General features: G+C 36.4%; 1 protein-coding gene across 6 annotated transcripts in view; it reads left to right on the top strand.

Annotated features, from left to right (window-relative positions):
* Positions 1–25851, top strand: part of CDKL5 (cyclin dependent kinase like 5) — a 259957-nt gene that overhangs the window by 149528 nt on the left and 84578 nt on the right. For all 6 annotated transcript variants that reach the window (XM_077145674.1, XM_077145678.1, XM_077145675.1 and 3 more), the window contains exon 4: positions 19324–19369. In XM_077145674.1, coding sequence (XP_077001789.1) covers positions 19324–19369 — 46 coding nt within the window. The remainder of the gene's footprint in view (positions 1–19323; positions 19370–25851) is intronic.

Below are 25851 nucleotides of genomic sequence, written 5' to 3'. Positions count from 1 at the left end.
TAAAGCATTTGAAGTAATGCTAAAACATTTTCTTACTTTAAAGGAAAATGTGGAATTCAGATATATATTTGCCAGAAATCAAGGATTTTAGATTTTATATACATGTGTGCACAGTTCATCAGATTATTGATGAATAAAGGCACTAAATTACAGTCACTTTAGATATACTTCTCTAACTTTAGCAGAGGATGTGAGTGTGTACTCTTGAGCTTGATTTTTGTTAGGATTCCCAGGAAGAAGTGAACAGTTTGTTTTTCTAGTAGGTGTGCTTATTGTTAACTGTCTGGACATAGTGCTTACCTACAAATGTCTGCAAAAATTAACTGTGCTGACTTAGGTGATAGCTACATAATTTCCTGGAAAAAGTGGTCATGAGAAACTTAGGCATAATCAGTCCTTGATAAAGGAGTTTGTAGCAAGCTCTCTCTCTATCACTAGCTCAACAGAACAATAGATTTTTCTCTTCATTGGATCATGTATTTTTTTGTTAATCATCAGTCCATAATTTTAAACCTTTGTTTTTTCTTCTGTCATTATACTTTAATCTTTATATATTTAACAGGGATATTCTTTTTTTAATACCTGTTGATGTGTCTTTTAGCAACAAATTGGTTTTTCTCTTTATCTTTTTCCATCGTGTCCCCAGGAAAGAGAATAGGGTGAATGTCACTTTGTAGGGGAAATTCCTTTGAAACATTAGGAGCAATGAAAAACAGCCCTTCCAGCTGCTAAAGGAATAGTGGGAGGAAGAGGCAGAGTTTAGGGCAGGCAAACAGTTAAATGTATATGTCTTCATAGTCAGGGGCCTGAAATTCTAGGTTGAAGCAGGAAGGAAGTTGAGGGTAAAGCCAAAAATGAAAGAAGCTTATGTCCTATTCCCTTCTTGAAATTCTGGGAAGAAACTGCCTTGCAGGGTGGCCTTATCACCATGGAAGCAGTTACAGCAGAATGAAAATATGGTGTGATGTAGTTAGGTGGAAAGAGGATTCCTGGACCTCCTTCAGGATTGAGTGGTTTCTAAGGAATCCTAAAGTTACCTCACACCCCAGGCAGCTGGATTGAGAGCCAGTACACTTGTTAGTGGAGATGCTATGTTGAGGGACAAGCTGATACCAGCACTCTAGCCAGTGGCCAGGTTACAGGTGTATATGAAACTCTGTTGAGTGTCGATGTCTTCAGCACCTCTAAAGCTGAGAGGGAGCCAAAACAACTAGGCTGAACTCATGTGGGCTCGGAGTCAAGATAACATACCTTAATCTTCATCCCACTGGAATCCAGCAACAGCATCAAGCCAATGTCTGGGGGCCAGGTCTACAAGGAACCTTGTCTTGGAGACCAGAAAGCCCCAGGGGACAAAAGAAGATCTGTATGTGTTTATGTGAGAGCTCCCCTACCCTTATCACAATGAGGTTATATAACCCCACCCATATCCATACACCTATGAGCCTTCATTTGAAAGTGACTATTTAAAACTGAGCTGCCTGCTATAGAATTCAAGTTAAAGTCAAGGTGCTGACATGAATACAAGTTGAAGTCAAGGTGAGGGCTTGAAAGGCAAGGTTAAATCAGTTACAGAAAATTAAAAAGCTATATTTTCTTTGCACTTCTTACATTTAGTGTGCTATAAATTACCTTTCCTGCCACAGAAAGATAGTCTTTGAGGACATATTTCCAGCGCTTGAATTTAAATTTTGTATTCTTCTTTGACAATTGATTACAGTTTAAGTCCAATGATTTCCTGATTAATGCGATCTTTGTCTCAATTACTTGATCACTGGAAGTAGAATTTTCATTTTCCTATTATCTACTCATCATTATAAAAAATAAGGGTGAACTGCAATACAATAGGAACACAATTTCACAATAACACAGTACAGACATGATGGTTAGTATTACTAAACTGGCATGCTGTCTGGAAGGCATCACCAGCATGCACTCTGAAATTTGTGTTCATTTGCTGACATCACCGTCTGAATTTGGTGTAGACAAGTTAGTTTGAGAGCATCTATATATAATATATAGAAGGGTGGATTATATGAAAATCAGGTATATCAAATTTTATGCAGTGTATAAATATGAAGCTACATGTTTTGAAACTTCACCTGTCTTCTTACTAAAAGAAGTTGCTATTTGGTTTGCCACAGAGGTTAGTGAAAATTATTCTTTGTATGCTTCATTTTTCTTTCTGATAACTATATTTTTTTAGTATTACCTAATATATAGTATGACATCAGGTAGTAAATTTGTATTAATCTGTAACTATGAGGTACGTTAGTTTTAAATTATGCATTTTAAATCAGCTTTATTGAGATAAAATGTATATACTAAAATTTTCCCATTTACAGTGTATAGTTCTGTGTGAACTGAACTCCTGAGTTCTTTGTGGTTATGTCCTTTGATTGCCCCTTCAGGTTGATGCTGATCCACTAGCAGTTATACTGTGCAATATTAAAAGTACTTACAGAGACTTTCTTGGTGTGTGGATTTCTAAGAACTAAATGGTCCTAGACTTTTATATTTTAATATTCTTATATTTCTGTTAATCAAATGTCATCCATCTAGGTAGTTTCAAGTCTCACAGCCTTACTGTGTACTTTGATTTTTAATGCTCAAATAAAAATGGTTTAAGACCTCATTCTGAATATTGTGGGAAGTCCAGTAGTCTCTGGAAAAACATGGTTTGTGTTTTCAAAAGTGCCTCTCCCTTTGATTTTCTGTTCCCATCAAACTCACGTTAAATAGTAGCCATTTACAAGTACCGTGACCGTTCCCACCATGGGAAATGGCACATATCATGCAAATGTCATATTAATGGTTATGTCACTTCTATGCGTTCATGTTCCTTTTTCCTGGATTAGAGGAAATCTCACTAGGTTTGTCATGGAATGGAATAGAGGTGAAAGTGAAGGTGAGCGATCCCCATTTTTCTGTTATGAGTAGAGAAATAAATCAATTAATAACAATACCTTTTAATTTAGTAAATCTTCTGATATAAATTGATAAATATTGACAACCAAGTAAATTTAATCATTTCGTATTAATGCTCTAAAAACATTTTTGCAGAAAGAAAGCAAATATCAGTTTTACAGTAGATTTCTAACATCTGTAAGAGGCCATTAAAAGAGGTTTTTAATCAAAAGAGTTTAATTCTTTTTGAACTTAAGAGCTATTTCAAACTCCTGCCTGCTAAAGGACTTTTAGAGAGGGCCAGATGAGCTTTTGAAAGATCTTGTTTCCTTTATTGTCCTCATGTTTTGAAATTTTCTAAACTATGAAGGAACAGATCTATTCTGTCTCCTAGGGATATAATGTCCCTGAAAAAATAACTTAAATGTGTCTAATTTGTATTCTGTGTTCTTGTTTTGTTTTATTTGTATTCTTTGTTCCTTGTGCACTGAAGAATGTTTATTTTATTTTCTTAGTAATGCTTAGAAAAAGTATTTCTCTGTTAGGCTGTAGTGAAAGAGTAAATGATGTCCAAAAAAAAGGATGACCCTAGTCAGCAAGGTACAAGTTTGGAATATTTGCACTAGATCTTCCTCTCTCTTGCTGATCACATTTTTTGGACCATTCACACATTTATTTCTCACTAACAAGCTTGTAATCAAGTGGTAGAGTCAGACCTTTGTCAAGTGTTCATAGAAATATGTAAAGATACGACTTGAGTAAACCCTATGAAGAACAAGTGTGTGCCAAGAGAGCATATGAGGACTTCGCACCTAACTTCACTGGGAAGATTCCTGCAAGGACTAAGGATGGAGCCGTGATCTGAAGAATAACATAGGGTCATGTTGGGCAAGGGAGAGCAAAGCTTTTTAGGAGCAAAGGGAGCAGGCCTGATGGCAGGAGAGAGCTTGGCAAGGATGAGAATGAAAGTAGCCCAGTGTGTCTGAAGTTTAGCCATCAAGGGAGAGCCTAGGGCTTTGAAGCTTGGGAGGTTTGCAGTTGGTCAGCTGGACTGCCCTGTGGACCACTGCAAGTGGCTTTGTTCTGGTTATGTCAGTGGAGAGTTTGGGGAAAGTTTTAAGAGGAGTGGTGGGGGCTGAAAATAGAAGATTTACACTGGTTACTGAGTGGTAAACCTGGGATTAGGAGGTGAGGTAGTAGTCCTCCAGGTGCAAGTGCCAAGGGCTTCAGCTGGGACAACAGTGTCTAGGGAGTGAAGAACAGTGGACTGATTTGAAAAAGACTTGGGGATAGACTGAATGGATTTGGGGTCATAGTCAAGAGTGATTCTAAGTTTCTGGCTAGCATAGCTGATGATTTCGTTCACTGAGATGGAGGGACAGGAGACAGGGCCAAGTGGTGGGGAAGGATGAAGATATGGTTAGACATTCTATCTAAATATGCTTCACCCATCTGCTTTCATTTTACATCTCAATAAAAGATTTATAGGGGGTGGGGTGGAGATAGGGCCAGATCCGGCCTAGAAGAATAGAGAGATTTCTGTGTTTTAATGGAAATAAATGTGAACATTGAATTTTTATGTAGGAATTTTATTACTGACTTGGCTTAAAGGCAGTCATTTTGTATATGAAGAATATTTTCTTTTTAAGACCTCACTTCTCACATTTTCTTATATGGCTATACGTTCTTGACAATATATTAATATTTTCATAAGACTGTCCTCTTTTCAGAGGCTGAGCACGAAGTAAGTACATAGTGAGTTTTGCTTGTAAACTTTTTAAAATGTAAGATTTTTCTTAAAGTACTCTTAGCATACAAATTAATCCAAATTATGAAGAGTTTAGAGTTTGCACCAGTATTTCCTGTGGCAATATTTCCATCGTGTGAACCTTTGAAGACATTTTGCTAGCTATGGTTGTAAACTTAATGTAGCTCTGCTAAATTGTTTTTAGTTGAATGAAAGGCATCTCTGAATTTTTAACAAAAAAATAAATAATAATGTTTTAATATATCTTTTGGTGTATTTTACTGTATAATTTTTAATAGCATTTTTATTGAGATATTCACACAGCATTGAAACCTTCTGAAGTAACTGTATAATATTTTAATGGAGCCATATTTCAAAGATTATAAAAGAAATTGTTTTATGAAAACGAAATGAGTATAGAAATTTTAGCACCATAATTAATAGTTTTAATAATTTGGGGAGAGTTAATCTTTTAATCATCTCATTTCAATTAAAATTTCTTATCGCAGTATATTAATCTTTCAGTAAAGCTTTTCCCGAATTCCTCAATAAGTGATCCATCACTCTTTTTAAAGGGGAAATGTTTATAGTGAAATTATCACAAACAGTTAAAATGAATAAACTGGACCAGGGTTTCTCAGCCTCAGTGCTATTGGCATTTGTGGCCAGGTAATTCTTTGTTGTGGGGGCTGTGCCGTGAACTGAGGGTGTTCTAACAGCGTCCTTGGCCTCTACCCACTACATGCCAGTAATACCCTTAACTCCCAGTGCGACAACCAAAAGTTTCTCTAGACAGTGGCACAATGTTCCCTGGGAGCCAATATTGCCTCTGGTTGAGAACAACTGAAATAGGTTTGTATATCTGTTCTAGTTTGCTAGCTGCCAGAATGCAGTATACCAGAAATGGAATGGATTTATAAAGGGGAATTTAATGAGTTACTGGTTTACAGTTCTAAGGCCGAGAAAATGTCCCAATTAAAACAAGTCTATAGAAATGTCCAATCAAAGGCATCCAGGGAAAGATACCTTGGTTCAAGAAGGCTGATGAAGTTCAGGATTTCTCTCTCATCTGAGAAGGCACATGGTGAACACAGTCATGGTTTCCCCCTCGGCTGGAAGGGCACATGGCGAGCACTGTGTCATCTACTAGCTTTCTGCCCTCACTCCCTGTTTCATGAAGTTCCCTGGGAGGCGTTTTCCTTCTTCATCTCCAAAGTGCTGGATGATGGACTCTCTGCTTCGTGGTGCTGCAGCATTCTCTGCTTTCTCTGAATCTCCATCATTCTCCAAAATGTTTCCTCTTTTATAGGACTCCAGAAACTTATCAAGACCCACCCAAATGGGTGGAGACATGGCGTCACCTAATCCAGTTTAACAACCACTCTTGATTAAATCACATTTCCGGGGAGATGATCTGATTACAGTTTCAAACATACAGTATTGAATCGGGATTATTCTGCCTTTATGAAATGGGATTTAGATTAAAACGTGGCTTTTCTAGGGGCCATATATTTCAAACCAGCACAATATCTCAATGACAGATGTGCATGTTGTGTGTTTTTTTAAGTTGCCAAAGCATGCATACAATAACATGCCAGTTAGAGGATTTTTATTTTTAAAAAAAAAAAGTAAATTTTTTCCAGATCCCTTAAATTGTTGTAATGAAAGCATGTAATACATACCCCAGATACCTATGGGGAGAGAGGGAATGGAAGTCAATGAAGATGGTGGATTTTAGTCATGTGTATGAGTTTGACCTTTCAGAAAGAGAAAAGAGATCTGAAGCAAAGAACTCAAAAGTGTTAACTTAAATCTCAAATAGGTGAACCTTTTTTTCTATATATTTGCATGATCTCAGTCCTATAGCCTTAAAAGGACTATAGTCCTATAGTCCTTTTAATTTACTGTCATGTCTTATTATATTATCAGATTGTAAGATTCTTGTGTTTATGAAACAGCTTTATTTACTCACGTCAAATGTAGGATGAATCATAAAGCCTTACATAAAGCATATTTGCTAGTTGTCTGATTGAGATGCTCCCTTCTGTGCTATAGGTTGTCGCCCTCTTCATTTGGTCTGAAGTATTTAAATTTAACAGTTAATCTTTTAGTATTGGCAGATTATGATATTTTTCAAGGAATAACACAATTCAGGAAAAGATCTCATAAAGGTTTTCAAGAAATGATCATTTAGGTGGAAGTAATTAAATAGTTGTACATACGTTTAGGTGTGAAATTACTATAACCAAAATTATTAAAAAGTTGAAACTTTATTGGCACTAACATGTATTTTTTAGTGTTTTAAAATATTTGTGATTGTTATATATTTGAAACACAATAAACATAAGGAGAAATCTTTCAAAAACCAGTTTAAGGTTAACTCAGAGTTGTTTCGAATAGTGGATTTTCAGCCTTTCTTTTTTGTCTTTTTGTGGTAATAAAGGGATTGACTAGTATTACAGTTATTTATTCATTTTTATCTTTGTATTTGAATTTCACTTGCCCACATAATACCATGTTGTAAATGGTCGAAACATGTAATTTAGACCCAAGAATCATTTAAACATTATAGTTCTAAATAAAAATAATTTATTGCTGTTTTTATCAAGAAAAAATTGTTAATGCTGCTTTTGTAAACCTCAAGAAGTTCTCACCTAACTCTTAAAGCTACTATTTTTTTCCTTTAAAAAAAGTACTTTCAAACTTATAGGGCAGTTAAAAAAAATAATGCAAATCACCTACAGAGAACTCCAACATACTCCTTTCCTAAAGACATCCAGAGCCACTAATTATAACATTTTACCACCTTTACCATATCAAACCTATCTTTCAGTCCATTTATCTGTGTATTTATCAGCCTGTTTTCTGAACACCTGAGTATGGGTTTTATACATCATGCTTCTTGAACACTTAATACTGTCATGTGCATTTCCTAAGAACAAGGATATTCACTTATGAATCCACCTTAAGTGCAGTTACTTATTTCAAGAATTTTAACATTGAAATAAAGCTTTTGGTCTCAATTCAAATTTTTTCATATGTCCCCAAAATGCCCTTTGAGCCTTTTCTTCTCCCTTGTTAGATTCCATCCAGGGTCATGTATTGCCTTTGTTATTGACTCTTTAATTGCTCTTTCCCATCTCAACCACTCCCAGGCATACCATTCAATGGTATTAATCACATTCATTATATTGCAGTACCCTCACCACCTTCTATTGCTAAACATTGTCCATCTTCCCAAACAGAAACCCTATACCTTTGCATTAGCTCCCCATTTCCACTGGCAAACCTGTGAACTTGTATATTCTCTGATATTTTCTTTCTGGTTAACATAGGGCCTAAATTTCACATCCTAAATCTGTAACAATCTCATTTGCTTTGATCCCAGTTTAACTTCAGTAGTTATGCACAAACTATTTTCCTTTACCCCTCCATCCCCCCACTTTTGTGTAGTTTTCGTCACAAACCACCTGTTTATGTGTATTGAGTCTAAAACCCACTGATTTATCATTACATTTTATACATTTGCCTTTTAGATCCCACAGGAAGCAAAAAGTGGAGTTGCAAACCAAAAATATAATAGTACTGGCATTTATATTTACCCTGATCTTCACCCTCACTAGAGATCTTTGTTTGTTCGTGCGGCTTTGATCTTTCCTTTCAACCTGCAGAACTCTCCTTGGCATCTCTTGCAGGGCTGGTCTGGAGGTGATGAAGTCCCTCAGACTTTGTTTATTTGGGAATGTCTTAATCTGTCCCTCATTTCTGAAAGATAGTTTTGCTGAATATACAATTCTTAGTTGGCAGTTTTTTTCTTTCAGCACTTTAAATATGTCATCCTGCTGCCTTCTTACCTCCATGGTTTCTGATGAGAAATTTGCATTTAACTTATTGAGGCACCCTTGTGTGTAACACATTGTTTCTCTATTGTGGCTTTCAGAATTCTCTTTTTATTTTTGGCATTCTGACAGTTCTATGGATTATAATGTGCCACAGTGTGGATCTGTTTGGGTTTATCTTGTTTGGAGCTCACTGAACATCTTGGATGTTTATAGTCACATCTTTTGTTAAATTTGGGAAGTTTTCAGCCATTATTTATTTGAACATTCTCTCTGGCCCTTTCTGTCTTTCTTCTCCTTCTGGTACTCACACAGTTCATATATTGGTACGCTTGATGGTGTTCCACAGGTTGCACAGGGACAACCTTTGCTCTGTTCACCTTTCTTCATTCTTATTTCTGCTCCTCAGACAAGATGATTTCAGTTGCTTTATCTTCAAGTTCACTGATTCTTATTTTACCAGCTCCAATCTTCCGTTGAACTCCTGTAGGGAAATTTAAATCTCTGTCACTGTGTTCTTCAGTTCTTTTGGTTCCTTTTCATAATTTCCAACTTTATTAATATTTTCTTTGTATTCATCTGCCATCTATTGTTTGTCCATGTTTTCCTTTAGCTTTTAAAATTTTATCTGGTATGTCCCAGGTCTCATCCTACCATTGTTTCTAATGCTTTAATTTTCTCCTTTGTTTGGGCCATCATTTCCTAACCTTTTGTTGAAACCTGGACATATTGGTATTTTAATGTGTTATCCCTGGAATTTAGACTCTGAGGTGGCTGTTCCTTTAACCTGTATCCAACTATTGTTATGACAGTGCTGGAAAAAAGAAAACGCCTTCACAGTCTTTGCAGATTGACTGGTATGAGCATTCTTCTTCAGGGCTTATCCATTCAGTTAGAGAATAGCTCCAGGCTAAGGCATAGGAACTGCCCAGATCCTTTTGTCCATGCATCTTTTCTTGGGTATGCACCTATGGCCTTGGGAATTTCCCCAAATGTGCCCTCTTCCCTAGGAGCAGTATTCTCAGGGTCCTGGGCACTGCTCTGTATACCCTACAGCCAGCAATCCCTTGCCCCAGGCAGCCACTTGACTGCTCTCCCACATATTCTGTAGTAGAGTGCTGTGAGCTACTTTTTACACACAGGACAAATTCTGGGTCGGCAAGTCCCTTAGGCTACCATCAGACAGGTTGGGTCAGACATATATGCTCCCAGTGTGTGCCACAAGGGTTACTTGGCCCCCTCCGGAACTGGGACCAGGGATGTACACTGGGAGGGTAGGCTATATCTGTATCAAGCCTGTGAGGAGTGGGGAAAGGATCAGCTGGGGTATCACGAGATGCTTTTTTTCCCCCTCTTGCGTGGACAGACACCGAGAATCGAACCTGAGTCTCTGGCATGGCATACGAGAATTCTGCCTGCTGAGCCACTGTGGCCCATCCCACAAGATGCTTTTAAGTGGACTTTTTCTTGATTCAGTACTCGCCCATATTATTGCAGTCTTTGAACTGTTTTATTGGTCTTTCTGCCAGTTCTTGCTGGTTGTTCACAGCTTCTATAGGAGGACAGAGCCCTGAAGCATCTCAGTTTGTCATCTTAAATCGGAGTGAAGCTGCTAATATGTATTTTTGAAAAAAAATGCAGAAGAGGAATAATGATCCTCTGTGGGTGTGTGAGAGAGAGAGAGAGAGAGATTGAGAATCTTTCCTTTTCCAGAAGCATTGCACTTGGCTTATAAAGGCAGAATAGCATGGTCGTGCTTGAGAAATAGTCTTCAGAATTTGTCTTCATGGGTTTAAAATCTCAGCTCTACTATTCTTAGCTCTTTGATCTTGGAGCAAATTATGGAACCTCATTAAACCCAGTATCTTCAACTGTAAAATAAGCATGATGATAATCTTTTCTTCAGAGTGCTGATTTGAGGGTTAAATGAAATAATGCATGGAAAGCATTTAGCACAGGTCCTGGACGAAAAGTTTAAAAATAATAATCTAAAATAAATCATTACTCTTTTGGGAGCCATACCAGTCCATATAAAGTGGCCATACCTATGTTTTTAGGGTTTTGCTCCTGCTGAGGGCACAGCCTAGCATGTCAGTGTGTGCAAGCAATGAGACAATTGGGCTATTTGCATATAAACTACAGATAGAAACACCTAAAATACTTTAGTAGTCAAGTTATATTCCCTGCTATTTGGATGAAGAAATAAAATAATTTCTCCCAAGAAAGGGCTACCTCAGTGAGTAGAGAATGAATTGTTGAGTATGATTTTTAGAATGATTTAATCTATGAATAGTAAAATAAAATAAAATCAACATTTTTTTCTGCTCGATTTCATAATGTGTGTTGGTTATTTTAAATTGCAGAGCAAAACATTTGAAACAATGATTCCTGCTCTTCTTTATGCAGTGTATGATCATTAAATAATTCATTGTTCCAAAGGGTCATTGAATCAAGTTATATAACTGCATTTTAAAATAACTTAACTCAGTTTTATGACTGTTAATACCAGTTGGTTGACTTTGCCAAAATCTTAAGTAAGGGACAGTTAATACTGGAAATAAACCAATGACTTGGAAACTTTAGACAATCAGTAGCAGGAATGTGTTCATGGATACAAGACTATGTCCAATCTAGTTGTTCAACGATTGAGGCATGATTTTTATGGAGTGGAGCGCTTGAGAATACTGGTGAAGTACAGACCCTCCAAATATTTTTCTGTTTATTACTACTCACAACTTTAATTTTTCACTCTCTTTCTAATTTTTTTTTTTTCCAACCAAGTGTATTTATTCTGGGAAATGTTAAATGCCTTGATATAGCTTATTCACTCACAGAGACAGCAGTACTATTCAAGAACGTCTATCTAAAGGTTACCTAGTGTTTTTTCTTTCCAAAGTAATGTCATTCCAATTTTGAGGTAGAGTTAAGGTTGGAATATGGAATTATCATTGGTTGATTATATATTTTAAGGCATTCTTAGTATATTGTTTAAAATGTCAGCCCTTTAGCTACTTCACCATTTAAACAAAATAAGACTCTGAAACATGTAGCAAATTATGCCCATCTTGGTAACAGCAGCTGGTGACATTCTGCTGCAGTCCTTGCAGGGGGTAATGGCATGCTTTTGTGAATAAATTGAATTAAAAACACCAATTCTTCAGTTTTTTTTTAATGTATTTTTTCTTTGTCTATATTATGTACAACATCTCAATGAAGTGGTAGTTTGAATAACAAAACTTGGTATAGCACTTCCTACCTCTCTATTAAATATCCAGGAAGATATTTGAAAACACAAGCAAAAATTTATAACAGTTCTGAAAATTAAGAAACTCAACATCGAAGTTAGGAAAATCCAGAGAGAATTTTTTCATCAGTAAGAATGCATTAAAAGAACATAACCTTAAGAGAATTTTTCTGACCAGCTGACTAATTCAGAAAGATCCCTAAGGTATATTCTTAGCTATATTCTCTAGTCTAGTTTAAAGGATCCCAGTGACTTGTTTAACACTTCTTCAGATAGGCAATGCTGCGAATTATGGAGAAATGTTTTTCCTCTAACATGAAATAAATCTGAAATCAAGCTTTTTTTAAAAACCAGCAAATAAAAATTTTGGTATAGTTTTTTTTAAAAAAAAAAAAAAAAAAAAAAAAGAACATAACCTTGAACTTCATGCCTTTCTACTTTCTGAACCAGAGTGGGGCAAAATATCCCAAAGGAAGTTGGAAAAATCCTGGACCTCTCACCAAGGGCCTGAAAACCAGCAGCCATTTCAGTGTGGTGACTACCACCTGATCCCTGCCAGAACTAGAGTTCTCTGTCCACTACTAACTTATATTAGCATTTGCATTTCCACACCTTTCTAGAGACTTAAACTTCCCAAATAATACCATAAGGCAATAAGTAAACAGGGATTGGAATAGAGGTGTTGCCTTCAAGAATTCTTAGTTCTCCATGTTAAATTGTGGTAGGCATAGAGTAGTGGGAGGAGTGTGTGCTAGGGAACGTGATCTTGAGTGTGATGCACAGTCAACAGCAAGTGCCAGGTAGTCCTGTGGTTTATTCTAAAACCCTGCCCAGGTGATCCAGCCTCAGACCAGCCAACCCCAGTGAGAAGAATATTTGCTAGGAATCAAGGTTTTAAGGTGGCTGAGAAACCCAGATACCCTTTTTGCTGCCAGATTCCAAGCCTGGAAGGTCTCTTCCTATCTTAGTAAAAAAGGGGAGATGAAAAACCTAATCAAAAGATGTGGGAGATTAAAGAAAACTTTGCTCTGAAGATTCAGAAGCAACACATAGATATGAAAGTGATTTTTTGTCACAAGCAGATGAAAATAAGAAATCTGCTCAGTCTGCTGAAGGAGAGCCAGGAAGATATGAGTGCCATAGAGAGAACAAACTGAAATAAGTGGAAAAATGCAGAAGTATGCTGAGCTAAGGAAAGAAGATAAAGAAGCCTAAAATGGAAGAAGTAAAGAACAAAATTGATGCAGCAGTTTTGAGTCACTTACTCATTAAATATTCATTCATCGATTATGTGCCTGCTATTCTTGGCACTGATGATGCAGTAGTAAACAAGACATATAAAGCCATTATGAAAGATCTAACCTAAAAGTTATAGGTTTTCTATTGGAAAATATTAGAAAAACAGTAAGAGAAACAACATTCAAGGTTGGAGAAGAAAAGTTGTTTTATTTTACTGATTTCCAGGTAATATTAGTTCACACACAGGTTCATACACACACACACAGGCCTATCTCTGGAATATTCTAGTAAATTTTTATTTTTATTTCAAGGAGAAAGAAAAGTCCTAGCAGCATCTAGGCAGAAAAATGTTACCTGTAATGGAACAAAACCTAGACTTCCTTTTTATAATACTAAATTATCAGAAGACTGCTAGCCCATTTGGAACCATATATGGTATATTAGTTTGGGTTCTTAGGGAAACAGAACCAACAGGAGATATCTATAAATATGAGATTTATAAAAGTGTCTTACATAAGCATGGGGATGCAAAAGTCTAAAATCTGTAGGGCATGCCATGAGCTGGCAGCTTCGATGAAGGTCCTCAATGAACTCCCCAGGAGAGGCTGGGTGGCTGAAGTGCAGGGGGGCGGGGTTCTCTTCTGAGTTCTCCTTAAAAGCCTTCAGATGATTAGATTAAGTATCACTCATTCCAGAAGACATTTCCCTTAGCTGACTGCAGATGTAATCAGCCATGAATACAACCAATGTGCTCATGATTTAAGTCCATGAAATGTTGTTGTAGCAGTAGATAGGCCAGTGCTTCCTTGGCCAGACAACCAGGCAGTATCACCTGGCTAAGTTGACACATGAACCTAACCATCACATATGGATTATAAAATGACAGCCCTTCTTGTAGACTTTTAATTTCCTTCTTGGAAAATTGTCTTAGTATACAGATTTTTTAGAATGAATCACTTTACTCTTATCTAGTGGAAAGTTGCTTTAACAAATATACACTCTACAGTGTCTGTGATGTGGCTGGCCCTTTCCAGGGTTTTACAGAGAACAATCTCACACACTAAACCCTGAATATCAAGGGTCATTCATCAGTAAGGATGCATTGAAAAGTATAATCTTGAACTTCATGCTTTTCTGTTTTCTGAACCAGAATGGGGCAAAATTGCCTTCCAAGAATTTTGTGCCTGCCAGTTTGTCATTCAGGTGTGAGGACATTCAAAGATGCAAACTTAGAAAATAGAGTATTTCCTCAGAAACCTGTTCAAAGATACGCTCTGGCCGAGCAAAAGAATAATGGAAATCAAGCACTCAGATGTGAAAACCAGAGTAAAAAAGAACTAGTAATTAACAGTAGAACCAATTAAATAGAGAAATACAAAATAAATAGCTCATGTATGTATAATTACAAATACAAAGGCAAAAACCTATCCTCAAAAATAAATTTATTTAACAAGCTCTAATATAAGAAAAATCAGGTCTATAACTTCAGATTAATTTAAAACAGTTTAAAGTCACAGTAATTTATGCTAATTCTGGTATATGAATCAGCACATAGCTCAGTAACGTAAAATAGAAAGCTCTGAAAGAAAACCTAGAGTATATGTAAGGATGCTAATAGATAACAAAGAAAGAATTTTAAAAATCTGTGGTGAGGGTTATTGGGAAAATTGGTTCAGTGTCTAGAAATCATATTAAATTTCAATTCCCTCACCATGTCATATATTAAAATAAATTACTAGTGGATTAAGAGCTTAAGAAAGAAATTAAATCATTCAAATATCAAGATACATAAATATGGATGGATATTAACTATGCTTGGGTTAGGTAAGGACTTTGAACAAAAAAAGTTATGGATGTAATGACAAAGACATTTTTCAAATTTGACAATATAATAAACTATATTCAGTAACAACAGCAGAAATGTTAATTCAATGACTCCAGCAACCTGAGGGAAATATTTGTAATAAAAATTAGCAACAAGTTTGCATCCATGAATCACTAGGAAAAATATAACCATATGTGCTGGTTTGAAAGTATTAGTTTGCTAAAGTTGCCAGAATGCAACACACCAAAGATGGATCACCATTTAATAAGTGGATTTATTTAGTTAGAAATTTATAGTTTTTCAGAGGAAAGGCAGCTAGCTTTCATCTGAGTTTCTCTGTCATGTGGAAGGACACACCATGTTGCCTACTGGCCTTCTCTCCTGGCTTCTGGGTTCCAATAGCTTTCCCTAGGTGATTCCTTTGTGTATCTCCAAACATCTGGGCTGAGCTGCGAGTGCTGAGATGAAATATGCTGAGCTGCTGAGCTCTCTTCTGACCTAATTAAACTAAACCCCACTCATTGTGGAAGGCACTCCCCTTAGCGGATCACAAATGTAATCAGCCATTGGTGAATTTCACATACTGATGATTTAAGTCCACAGCACAGAACAATAATGCATCATCAACTGGCCAAATTGACACCTGAACCTAGCTACCACACCATACTAGACTTTATTTTCATTTACCAGTTGGTAGAAGAAAACTTCTTCAATTTTAGTGAATTCCAAATACTATTTTTTATTATGATGATTGTATTTCAGTATCAGTAGTGGTTATAGGGTAGGTAGGTATTCAGCTACACTGCCGAAGGGAATTGTAAAATAAGATATATTTTTAAACTTTTTATATCGTATGGTATAACATACATACAAAGCAAAGAAATAAAAAAGTATAGTTTTCAAAGCACTCGTCAAAAAATGGTTACAGGATAGATCCCAGTTTGTCATAGACTACCATACGATGCTCTCATATTTTTTTCCTTCTAGATGCTCCACAATATAGGAGGCTAGAGGGCTTAAATACTTTTTTATCATCACAATTGACTTTTTTGTGTGAACAATAACATATATACAAAACTGTAAATTTCAAAGCGCAGCACCACAATTAGTTGTAGAACATATTTCAGCCCTTGACTTGGGTTGCAATTTCACACTTCTAGATTTTTACTTCTAGCTGCTCTAAAATACTGGAGACTAGAAGAGATATCAGTTTAATGGTTCAGCATTCATATTCATTTGTTAAGTCCTATCTTCTATGTATAATTCCACTATCACCTTTGATCTTTCCATACCTCTCTTTGGGGTTGTTTGGGCTATGGCCATTCTAAATTTTTGATATTGGAAGCGTCTGTCACTAATATGGGGTAGGGAGATGGAACTATCTGATGTTCTGGAGAGGCTGGGCTAGGTTTCAGTACTTATCTGGACCAGGGACCCATCTGGAGGTTGTAGGTTTCTGAAAAGTTACTCTAGTGCGTGGAACCCTTGTGGAATCTTATATGTTGCCCTAGGTGTTTTTTAGGATTGGCTGGAATGGTCCTGGTTGGGGGTTGGCACGTTATGATAGATAGCAAGGTCTACCTGAAGTTTGAGTAAGAGCAACCTCCAGAGGAGCCTCTCGACTCTATTTGAACTCTCTCTGCCACCGATACTTTATTAATTACACTCCTTTTCCCCCTTTTGGTTAGGGTGAAATTGTTGATCCCACGGTGCCAGGTCTGGATTCATCCCTGGGAGTCCTCTCCCACGTCACTAGGGAGACTTTCGTCCCTGGATGTCATGTCCCATGTAGGGGGGAGGGCAATGATTTCACTTGCAGAATTGGGCTTAAAGAGACTGAGGCCACATCTGAGCAATGACAAAGATATTTTTAATATCGGTTTGGTAATTTGTATTAAGAGCCTTAAATGTTCATACCCTTTGACCCAGTTATTTCACTTACAGAGTTTACTCTATGGAATTAAGGCTGTGGCTATTGAATTATGTTCTTTGCTAGACTGGTTAAATAATCATCCATTAAAAATTGCAGTTTAAAATTTTTTAATGACTTGTGAAATGTTCCTCATACAATATCAAGTTAAATAAAAACAATGCACAACACAACATACAATATTCTTTTCCAATTCGAGAAAAAACTACTGGAAGGAAATGTACCAAGATGTCAAATAAAATGTACCTCATACAATATCAAGTGAAGTAAAAGCAGCACACAGCCCAATGTATGAAATTCCAATTTGAGAAAAGACTACTGGAAGGAAATATACCAAAAGGTTAGCAAGGTTTGTATGAATAGTTTTTTTTATAGTCCTTTTGCACTCTGTATTTTTATAATGAGTCTTTGTTATTTTTGTAAGCAGTTTCAAAAAAAGGTAAAATGTTACATTCTTTCCAACAGCTTATCTTCCACTCTTAATTGCATGTGTTTTTTACCAAACACTGAATTGATTTTATGTAGTAATGTTCATCTATTAGGCTTCATTCTTTAAGTAAATATACAGACCATATTGAATCTGTGAGTGTGCACACATGGGTTTTGAGGAACAAGAGGATTTCCATGGTATTGCTGGAAAAGATGAAATAATATTTCATTCAACTCCCTTTCAGGCAACTATTTTAGACAGTGAATTCTATTCATGGGATTGGGGCGGCGGGGGGAGATGTGAGGGGATCCAAATAAATTTCTTTCTTCACATTCATGTATGCTGCTAGCTATAATTTGAAATTTGTGGTCATATCTGTGGACAGGTTTGGACTAAGCATGATCTTTTATACAATAAGAGAAAGTTTTAACACTTAGGATGCAGTAAAAATTGTTAGGTGTGACACAGTGAAATAGATGGTGAGACACCATCAGACAATTTTCATCTGAGATGTGAGCAGTTTTACTTTATCTCTGAAGTGTGTTGTACTGCCCCTCTCTTTGTGTTGTGAGTAGAGTGAAAGTTTCCTGGTGGAATTTTGTTCTTTCACTCTTAGCATAGGTAGGTCAGTAGCTTGCTAGCTAGAGCCATTTGAAAAGGAGCAGGATAAGAAAATGATAGCAACTTATTGAGAGAGAGTAGCATCTTGAGAAGAGTCCCCTTGTACTATCGTACCAATACTCAAGCTGATAATCCCCCAAATCACTTGGAATTTGCAGTTATTCCTTCTCAATAGTAAAACTTCACTGTGAAGGAGTTGCAGATTCAGAAAGTACCTAGAAGACTGAGTTTCTTTAAGTCAGAAGATCCACTGGTAGGTCGTTTCCCTAAAGTTGTCTGTGCCCTACAGTTCCTCCATTTAAAACAAAAAGGCAATATCCTTTAGTAGTATCTTTTTCCTCAGTAGCCTGTAGTATAAAATATTTTTTCTTATAACATGGAAATGAAAACTGGGATTTTCTTCCTGTTATCATCAGGCAGATAGAAAACAAAGGGTTTGATTTATAGACATAGTTAGGACTCAGGATTTGTCCTTTAGTATTATGAACGGGAAAGAAAAAAAGGAGGGAACATTTAAATCATTTTTGCTTTCATAATTCCCTTCATTTTTGAAAGGGACTTAAGAGAAAATCTTTTTGAAGAAGTCAGTGATTTGTACCCTGTTGATTATTGCCTGAGTTGTGTCCATATGTAAAGTCTCTGTTTTGATGCATGGACAGTATTTTATTAAAAGACTTATTTTACTCCTACAGATCTGAAAGTATACCCACTTAGAGTAAAAAAGAGCTGAGTTATTTAAAAAGGCTTTGTTTATATTGTCTTTGAAGAATCTAGATTAATTATTTTACTAAAAGTCTTTTTATTCCTTTTGCAGGCCAAAATGAAACAGGAATTATTTAGCTTAGTGATACTTTGTTCTTAGCATACTATTTCCTTTCTATCCTATATTTTCTCCTCACCCCCACCCCCCAAATTGTCATGTTTTAGATAAAAGTAGGATTGTGCTCACAAACTGTTTCTGTTAGCTCAGAACAGATAAATAAGGGCCTGGGGGGAGGTGGTGATTGGTATTTTTCTTTGGATTTGAAATGAGCATTTAGTAGGGAAGCGCTGCTGAACAACTAGAAATACTTGTTAGGAAAAGGTGGTGAAAAGAGGAAACTTGAAAGAGGCAATCTGCTGCCAGCTACTACCAGGTATTGTAGAGGACTTTACTCTGGTCTTAGAAGCCCAACAAAAAATGTTTCCCTGGGATTCAAATGGCAGGACAGATGAAGGTTTGCATTAGTCATCCTGGCACTTTAAGCCTCAGGACATTGATACTTTTCATTAATTCCTATTCTCTCACCATCTCTGCTGTTTGCCTCCTTTCCCAATCGTGTGCCCTTGCACTTCCCCCTGTTCTTTCTTGACAGTCTCTGTAGGATGATAAGAAAGAAAATTTTGGAACCAAGAAACAAGGGATTGGGGAGGAGGGGGATCTATTTTTTACTCTCTGGGTTCTTGCTACTCTGTCCCACAATACACCCCCAGATAATTAGGGATTCCCAGTTTGAAAAACACTAGAGAATGACTTTCCTTCTACCTCTTTTCCTTTACAGGAAACACATGAAATTGTGGCAATCAAGAAATTCAAGGACAGTGAAGGTATATCACTTTTTTTTCTGTATTTAATTTTTGTGACTAGAGTGTCGAAGAGGTGGGCTCTCACTGGTTAGACCCTGTGTGTTCCTGAGATTTTAAAGCCACAATCTGAGAAGGTGAATATAACTTACTTATTATCATTCCTTGCTTTGAAACATTTAGTTCCTTCTGTATGAATCTTTTCAGATCTCATGTTAGAAAATTCTTCATGTATTCTAAGGTGCAATCAGTATTGGGAATCTTGTTCCAAAGACTGGATAGAAGGCATGTTTTCTAAATAATAAGAAAACTGATTTGAAGCAAGTATTTCTGTGGTTTCACACAAGTAGAAAATGCTGTGTGAAAGGTTTCTGTATGGGTTAATATGATCTCCACTTCCTAGTCAAAGCTGGGAATCCAAGGTTAAGTGTTTATACAGTGTTGAGGGAGTGATTTTATATTTAGAATAACTCATTAGGAGAATAAAAGCTTTTCAAGAAGAAATACCCTTGGAGGCCTTGGCCACATGTCCAGACCATTTCAAATGGAATATTAAAATTACCCTATGCTGGGCAAGAAAGTGTAAAATAAAGCATTTCAGAAGTTTGTGAAGTTTTAAATCTAGACTGCTGGCCATCCAGAGATAGCCAAGTAGAAAAACTGATCATGAAGACAGGCCATGGCCTTCAAGAAGATGTAGGCAGTGCTTTTCAAACTTTATTTTTTGACAGAAACCCACAATTAGAAATACATTTTACATGCTAACCCAGTACTAGATGTAACTGAAGCAAAAGCGTCACAAAACTACTTTAATTAAGGTGAGGTTCTCTATTTTTTGTTGTAGTCTATTTCATTTACATGTAAATGTCTATTGTGACATGTTACATTGATTTCACCACTAATGAGTCCCACACTTCATATCTAAATAGCTGTTGTAGTCTCTCTTCATCAGCACACATTTACTGAGTACTTTAAATCACCAGCCCCTTTATTTATGGGCACTTTCATTACCCTTAGCTCAGAGAATTAGCAAGCATTAACTGCTTCCTTGTTCTTTTTGTTTTTTTCTTTCTTCTTTTGGGTGCATGGTCAGGGAATTGAACCTGGGTCTCCCACATGGAAGGTTAGCATTCTACCACTGAACCACCCATACACCCTGACTTAGCAAACATTAAATAGGAAAAAAAAAAAAAGGATTGCTAACAAAAAGTCCGGTGGTAGATTTAGTAGTATTATAGTATTTGATGCCACTCAACTCTGAAACCTGGTTATGTGGGGCACATGCATATCAGCTGGGCAGCTGTAAAAGGGAAGGTAATCGAGAAATGCTTTTAGCTTGTCCTAAAGGAAAAAAAAAACTGCTTCAAATGATGTACCTGTGGTCTAACAGGAAGCAGTAACCCCAGCCCACACACTATGAGACCATTGGCAATTTGCAGTGACTTTGGCTAACCCCAGGTGGCTGAGAGACAAATGGTGATTGACCAAAAACAGTGGTTGCAACAGATTAAAGCACCACATTTACTTGGGTGTAAAGAAAGGACTTCTGGCTGGGCATTCATTTTGTAAGTTACATTGTCAAGCATCAGTTACCACAAGAAATAATAGTTGTCATCAAAGTTTTTAAAACAGTGCAATCTGGGCCACATATGCCATGGCTTTTTTTGTTTTGTTTTAAAGTACGATATTCTTCCATGCTGTGAATATGGATCACAATCTCTATCCTCTGCCTACCAATTCTTAGCTTCAGTTTTTTTGTCTCCTAACATATGTATTTCTATAACTAAACATGCACACACATAGGCAGATATGTGATAGGGAATTTTGTTCACAATGTTTTTTTTTGTTTGTTTGTTTTTTTCTGGTGTATAGACTAGGAATCGAACCCTGGTCTCCCATGTGACAGGCGAGAATTCTACCACTTAACTACCCATGCACCCCATTAGTTTCAGTTTTAAGGCATATTTTTACCTGCTTTATATACGTTGACAGTGGCCATCAGTAGCGTATCCACTGAATATTTATTCATTGAGCACTGAGCCTCGGGTTGTAAGAGCTATATAAATAAGGTATTGAGACTTTTCAAAAAGCATATAGTTTATTACTAGAATTAAGGCATGTAAATAAGTAACTATATAAACAATAGAAAGCAGTCAGTGCCTTAATGAAGGCATAGAATTTGGATAATTTTGAGGTGGAAGAGATTGTTTCTGCTGGGGCATCAGGGAGTGTCTGAATAGTCTGGGTCTTGTAGAAAACATTTGATCTACCCTTTTTTTCAACGAGTCTACAGAGCATAATCAGCTCTGCATTCATCTCTAGCAGACCATTACTATGTCATTGTATCTTACAGGCATGTAGCCTTTATTACCCACCTACAGAGGTAGGTACTCTGAACTCGCTCTTAGAGGGACACTTCAAAAACATTTCCATGATTTTAATCTGAAGATATACCCATATGTTCATATACCTTTAAGTTCCATTACTATTTTTGACATACTTTCCTACTGCTTCCAGTTCTTTTTGGAATATCTAGTACTTTCCTTTTTGTCTTTACCCTCTTCCCCCTGCCAGGATAGTATCTTGCTTAATGGAAATTAAAAAATGTGTGTGGTGAACAGCTCTTTTGGACCGTGAAATATACCTAGATATCTAGTACAGATGAGGGTATCCATTCAACCCCTGTGTAAACCATTTAGTTCTGAATCATTTTCTCATCTTAAATTTTAGTCAGGCCAATTATAATTTAAAAAAATTTCATGATAATATTGCCTTTATGGTTATATTGCAATCAGTAACCCCTTTACTCTTTGAAATTTCTTTTTGATATTATGATAGTGATTTTTTCTAAATCCAGTGTTTAAACATCTTTATGAAGATAATGAAATAATCCTGTAAAATCATTGTTAAACTGAAATAGGATCTGAACTTGGTATGATCCATGTTCAAGCTAAGCAAGCATTCTCTCTCAGATGATGTCAAAGGAGATTTTATGAGAGTAGATATTCTTCTGTTAGATTTAAAAGAATATGATAATGTCCTACTTTATTTGTAAATTCCTGTGTACCACAATCATGTGCAAAACATTTTTCAAACTTTTTTAACATAGACCACTATTTAGTTGAAGAAGTCCTTATTATCCCAAGATAATAAATCACTGTTTAAAATAGGAACCAACATTTCATAGTAAATAAAAGGTTAGTTGGGGCTTTAACTTGGGAAAATGAAAATAAAATTATGTAAATAAGCTTATTTTATCTTCTAGTTAACACAATTTAGATTGTAATAGTAACTATGTGTTATTTCATAGAGGAAAGACTCAACTGTTTTCCCTTTTTTATGGGGTGAGGGGAGGAGGGAAGGCAATTTTTACAGTGAACTTTAGCCTAAGCCAGTAAATGGCTTCCCATAGTGAAAAGAGGGTCATTAAAAATATATACAAAGGGTCTTATCAGTCTTCTCTTCATTTTTTATTTTTATTCCCATCTTCCTGTTTTGAAGCATCTGTTATGTCTTCATCCTTGTCAGTTTTCTATCCTCTAGTTGTTAGGTGATATGACTCATGTGATTCTCCATGAAAGACTATGAAATACTGGGTGGAGATAAAAGCTTGTGTTAAAAGTGAGAAATACTTGAAGGTGTCAAATTTTTATGAGATCACTTCTTCTTGTTATGATCACGTTTCTTTATATATCATCATAAATATGAATTCTCAGGTAATGAATTCTTAATGATACCCTGAGTGTGACAACATTATAAGTTCATTAATGTGAATTATCACAGAAAAACATTTACTAATTAACCCCTAATCAAACAGAAGAATCCATTGAATTAGTTTTGCTTAGTATTTAGATTTTCTGAGAAGGGAAATATGACCACAAACAGAGTTTAGAAATTATGTAGCTAAATGACACTTTTCAAATTATATAATTATAAATTTAGTCTGATTCTCCTACCCTTTCTATAACCTCAGGTGTATACTGAAATTTGATGTTCAGAAGATAATCTATGACTATTGGATCATCATTCCCCCACACACATTTGCAAGTTTCTGCTGTCTTCAGTTTATTAAATAATCCAGAAGTGCTAATTTAGACTGGATAGCTTTGGACCAGCAAGAGAAAAAAACAATATATTGTCTGTTCAACCTTTACCTTAAGAGCACCTGTGGTCTAGAATTTATTTTGACTTATATTTGGATCTCCTGATGTGATAGCAGCTTTTGCTTCTTTGGGCTTTTTCACTTTTTCCCTGAATGTACAGATGATTTGGTGAAGAGGGATCCATCCTCCATATTTGTCCCTGGATCTTGGTACATGGCAAGAAGGCTGGCTCTCAGGGAACTGTCTATCAACTCATGTTTAAAATGGAATTTAGGTTGTGTTTCTGCTTCCATATCAGATTAAAATTGCTTGCACTTCACATCCTGCTGCTGCTTATGTTTTTTTTATAGATGTTTTTCTCTTGGAATGGATATATTTATTCTTCTTAATTATTAAGAAATGTTTTCTTGGTCTTCCATTCTGTTCTCCAATTTGTTACATCCTTATCTTTATACAGACACTAGAAATTTCTATACTGAACTCTGGATTAGAAGTAATCTGATCTCTTATTTTGCATAATGGTACAAAACAAGAGATCATAATCTTTGATCCTTAATTTCATAAAGTAGGTTATAGCTATTCCTGGATTTCCCTTCTAAGCCTACAGCTCTTTAAAAATAGAGTTATAATAGGGTTTCTGCTCATCTTTAGATTTTCTGTTTTCAAGTTACTTACCTTTGATTTTCTTTCGATCCTGTGATCTTTTTTCTTAAAAATTATTTTTACTTTAGTGACTTGATTTTTAGGTGTGTTAACTTGCCTTACTGGCAAGCTTAGAAGTAGGATAGTTTTGTTTGTTTACTTAATATCCTTTATCCTACCCTGCCATTTAGTCAGTTTAGTCTTTACTTAGTAAAATATATATATAAATATTCCATAGCTTCATTAGAGTTGCTGCCTGTGTTAAGCAAGATACCCTCAGTGCATACTAGTAGCAGGGTCAATTGGCATGCCCATAAGCACTTATCACATAGACTTATAGACACATAGAGCTAAAAGGGACCTTAAGAATGATCTACTATAACCCTGTATTAGTCAGGATTCCCTAGGGAAATGGGATCAATAGGAGATATCTGTAAATAGTATGAGATTTTATAAAAGTGTCTCATGCAACTGTGGGGATGCACAAGTCCAAACTCCTTAGTGCCTTCACTTTAACAGCAGACAACCTGCAAGGTTGAGATTTTAGTTTGTATTTTAAATCTGCTGCTTGCACAGTGAGATTCTGGGTCTGGTTTTCAGAGATTTCAAGTCTGCAGCCACAGGAAATAAGATTTTCTTTCAGGGCACACATAGAAACCTTTACATCTTTCCTATGGTGCTGAAGCTGCAAATTTGAAGCCTTCAGTTCATCCCTTTTCTTTTATAACTGTATCTAGCATATCTAGGAACAATCAACCAACATCATTGTACCATTTAACTCCACAAAACTCTGTTAAGGTGTCAAAAACACTGTCACCCTGGGTGGTGTAATGGTGGCTTAGTGGCAGAATTCTCGCCTGCCATGCCAGAGACCTGGGTTCGATTCCTGGTGCCTACCCATGCAAAAAAAAAAAGCAAACAAAAAACACTGTTACCCTGAGCCTTGCCTCATATAAGCATATGATTAGCAGAATCAAATGGTGATTTTTTGCATGTCAGTATTGCCGACCCATACCATGGACTGTCAGCACCATCTTGATATTGGAACTAGAGTCGTTAGTACCTTTGAATATAATCAAAGTAGAAACCCAATTGCAAAAAACCATTTTTAAGATTCTGTTTCTCAAGAACCACTTCTGATACCAAAGGTATATTAGGGTTCTCTATGGAAATAGAGAATTTACAGGAGATATCTGTAAATAGTATGAGATTTTATAAAAGTGTCTCATGCAACTGTGGGGTGTACGAATCCAAATTCTGTAGAGCAGGCTGCAAGCTGGCACTGTGATGAAGGTCTTCAGTGCCAGGAGAGGTTGACTGGCTGACTGAAGTAGAGATGAAAGTTCTCTCTTCTAATTGCTGAAGTCGTTGCCTCGCCCTTAAAAGCCGCCAACTGATTGGATTAAATACCTCTCATTCTGGAAGACAGTCTCCTTAGTTGATTGTATATGTAATCAGCCATAGATGCAAATAACTGACTGATGATTTAAGTCTACAAAATGACCTTGCAGTTCTGGTTAGACCATTGCTTGCTTGACTAGACAACTGGGCACCATCACCTGGCCTTGTTGACACATCACAAACCCCAGCCCCAATTTACCGATGAGGAACCCCAGGCCCAAAATTACACAACTGATGTGTGTTTAATTGAGATAAGGGACATTAAGTAAACAAACAAAACTGTCCTACTTCTAAGCTTGCCAGTAAGGCAAGTTAACACACCTAAAAATCCAGTCACTAAAGTAAAAGTTTTTAAGAAAA

This window comes from Tamandua tetradactyla, chromosome X, assembly GCF_023851605.1.
Source record: "Tamandua tetradactyla isolate mTamTet1 chromosome X, mTamTet1.pri, whole genome shotgun sequence".
In the NCBI taxonomy this organism is placed as follows: Eukaryota; Metazoa; Chordata; class Mammalia; order Pilosa; family Myrmecophagidae; genus Tamandua; species Tamandua tetradactyla.
Note: the sequence above shows the minus strand (reverse complement) of the source record. Positions and strands in the feature narration are given on the sequence as shown.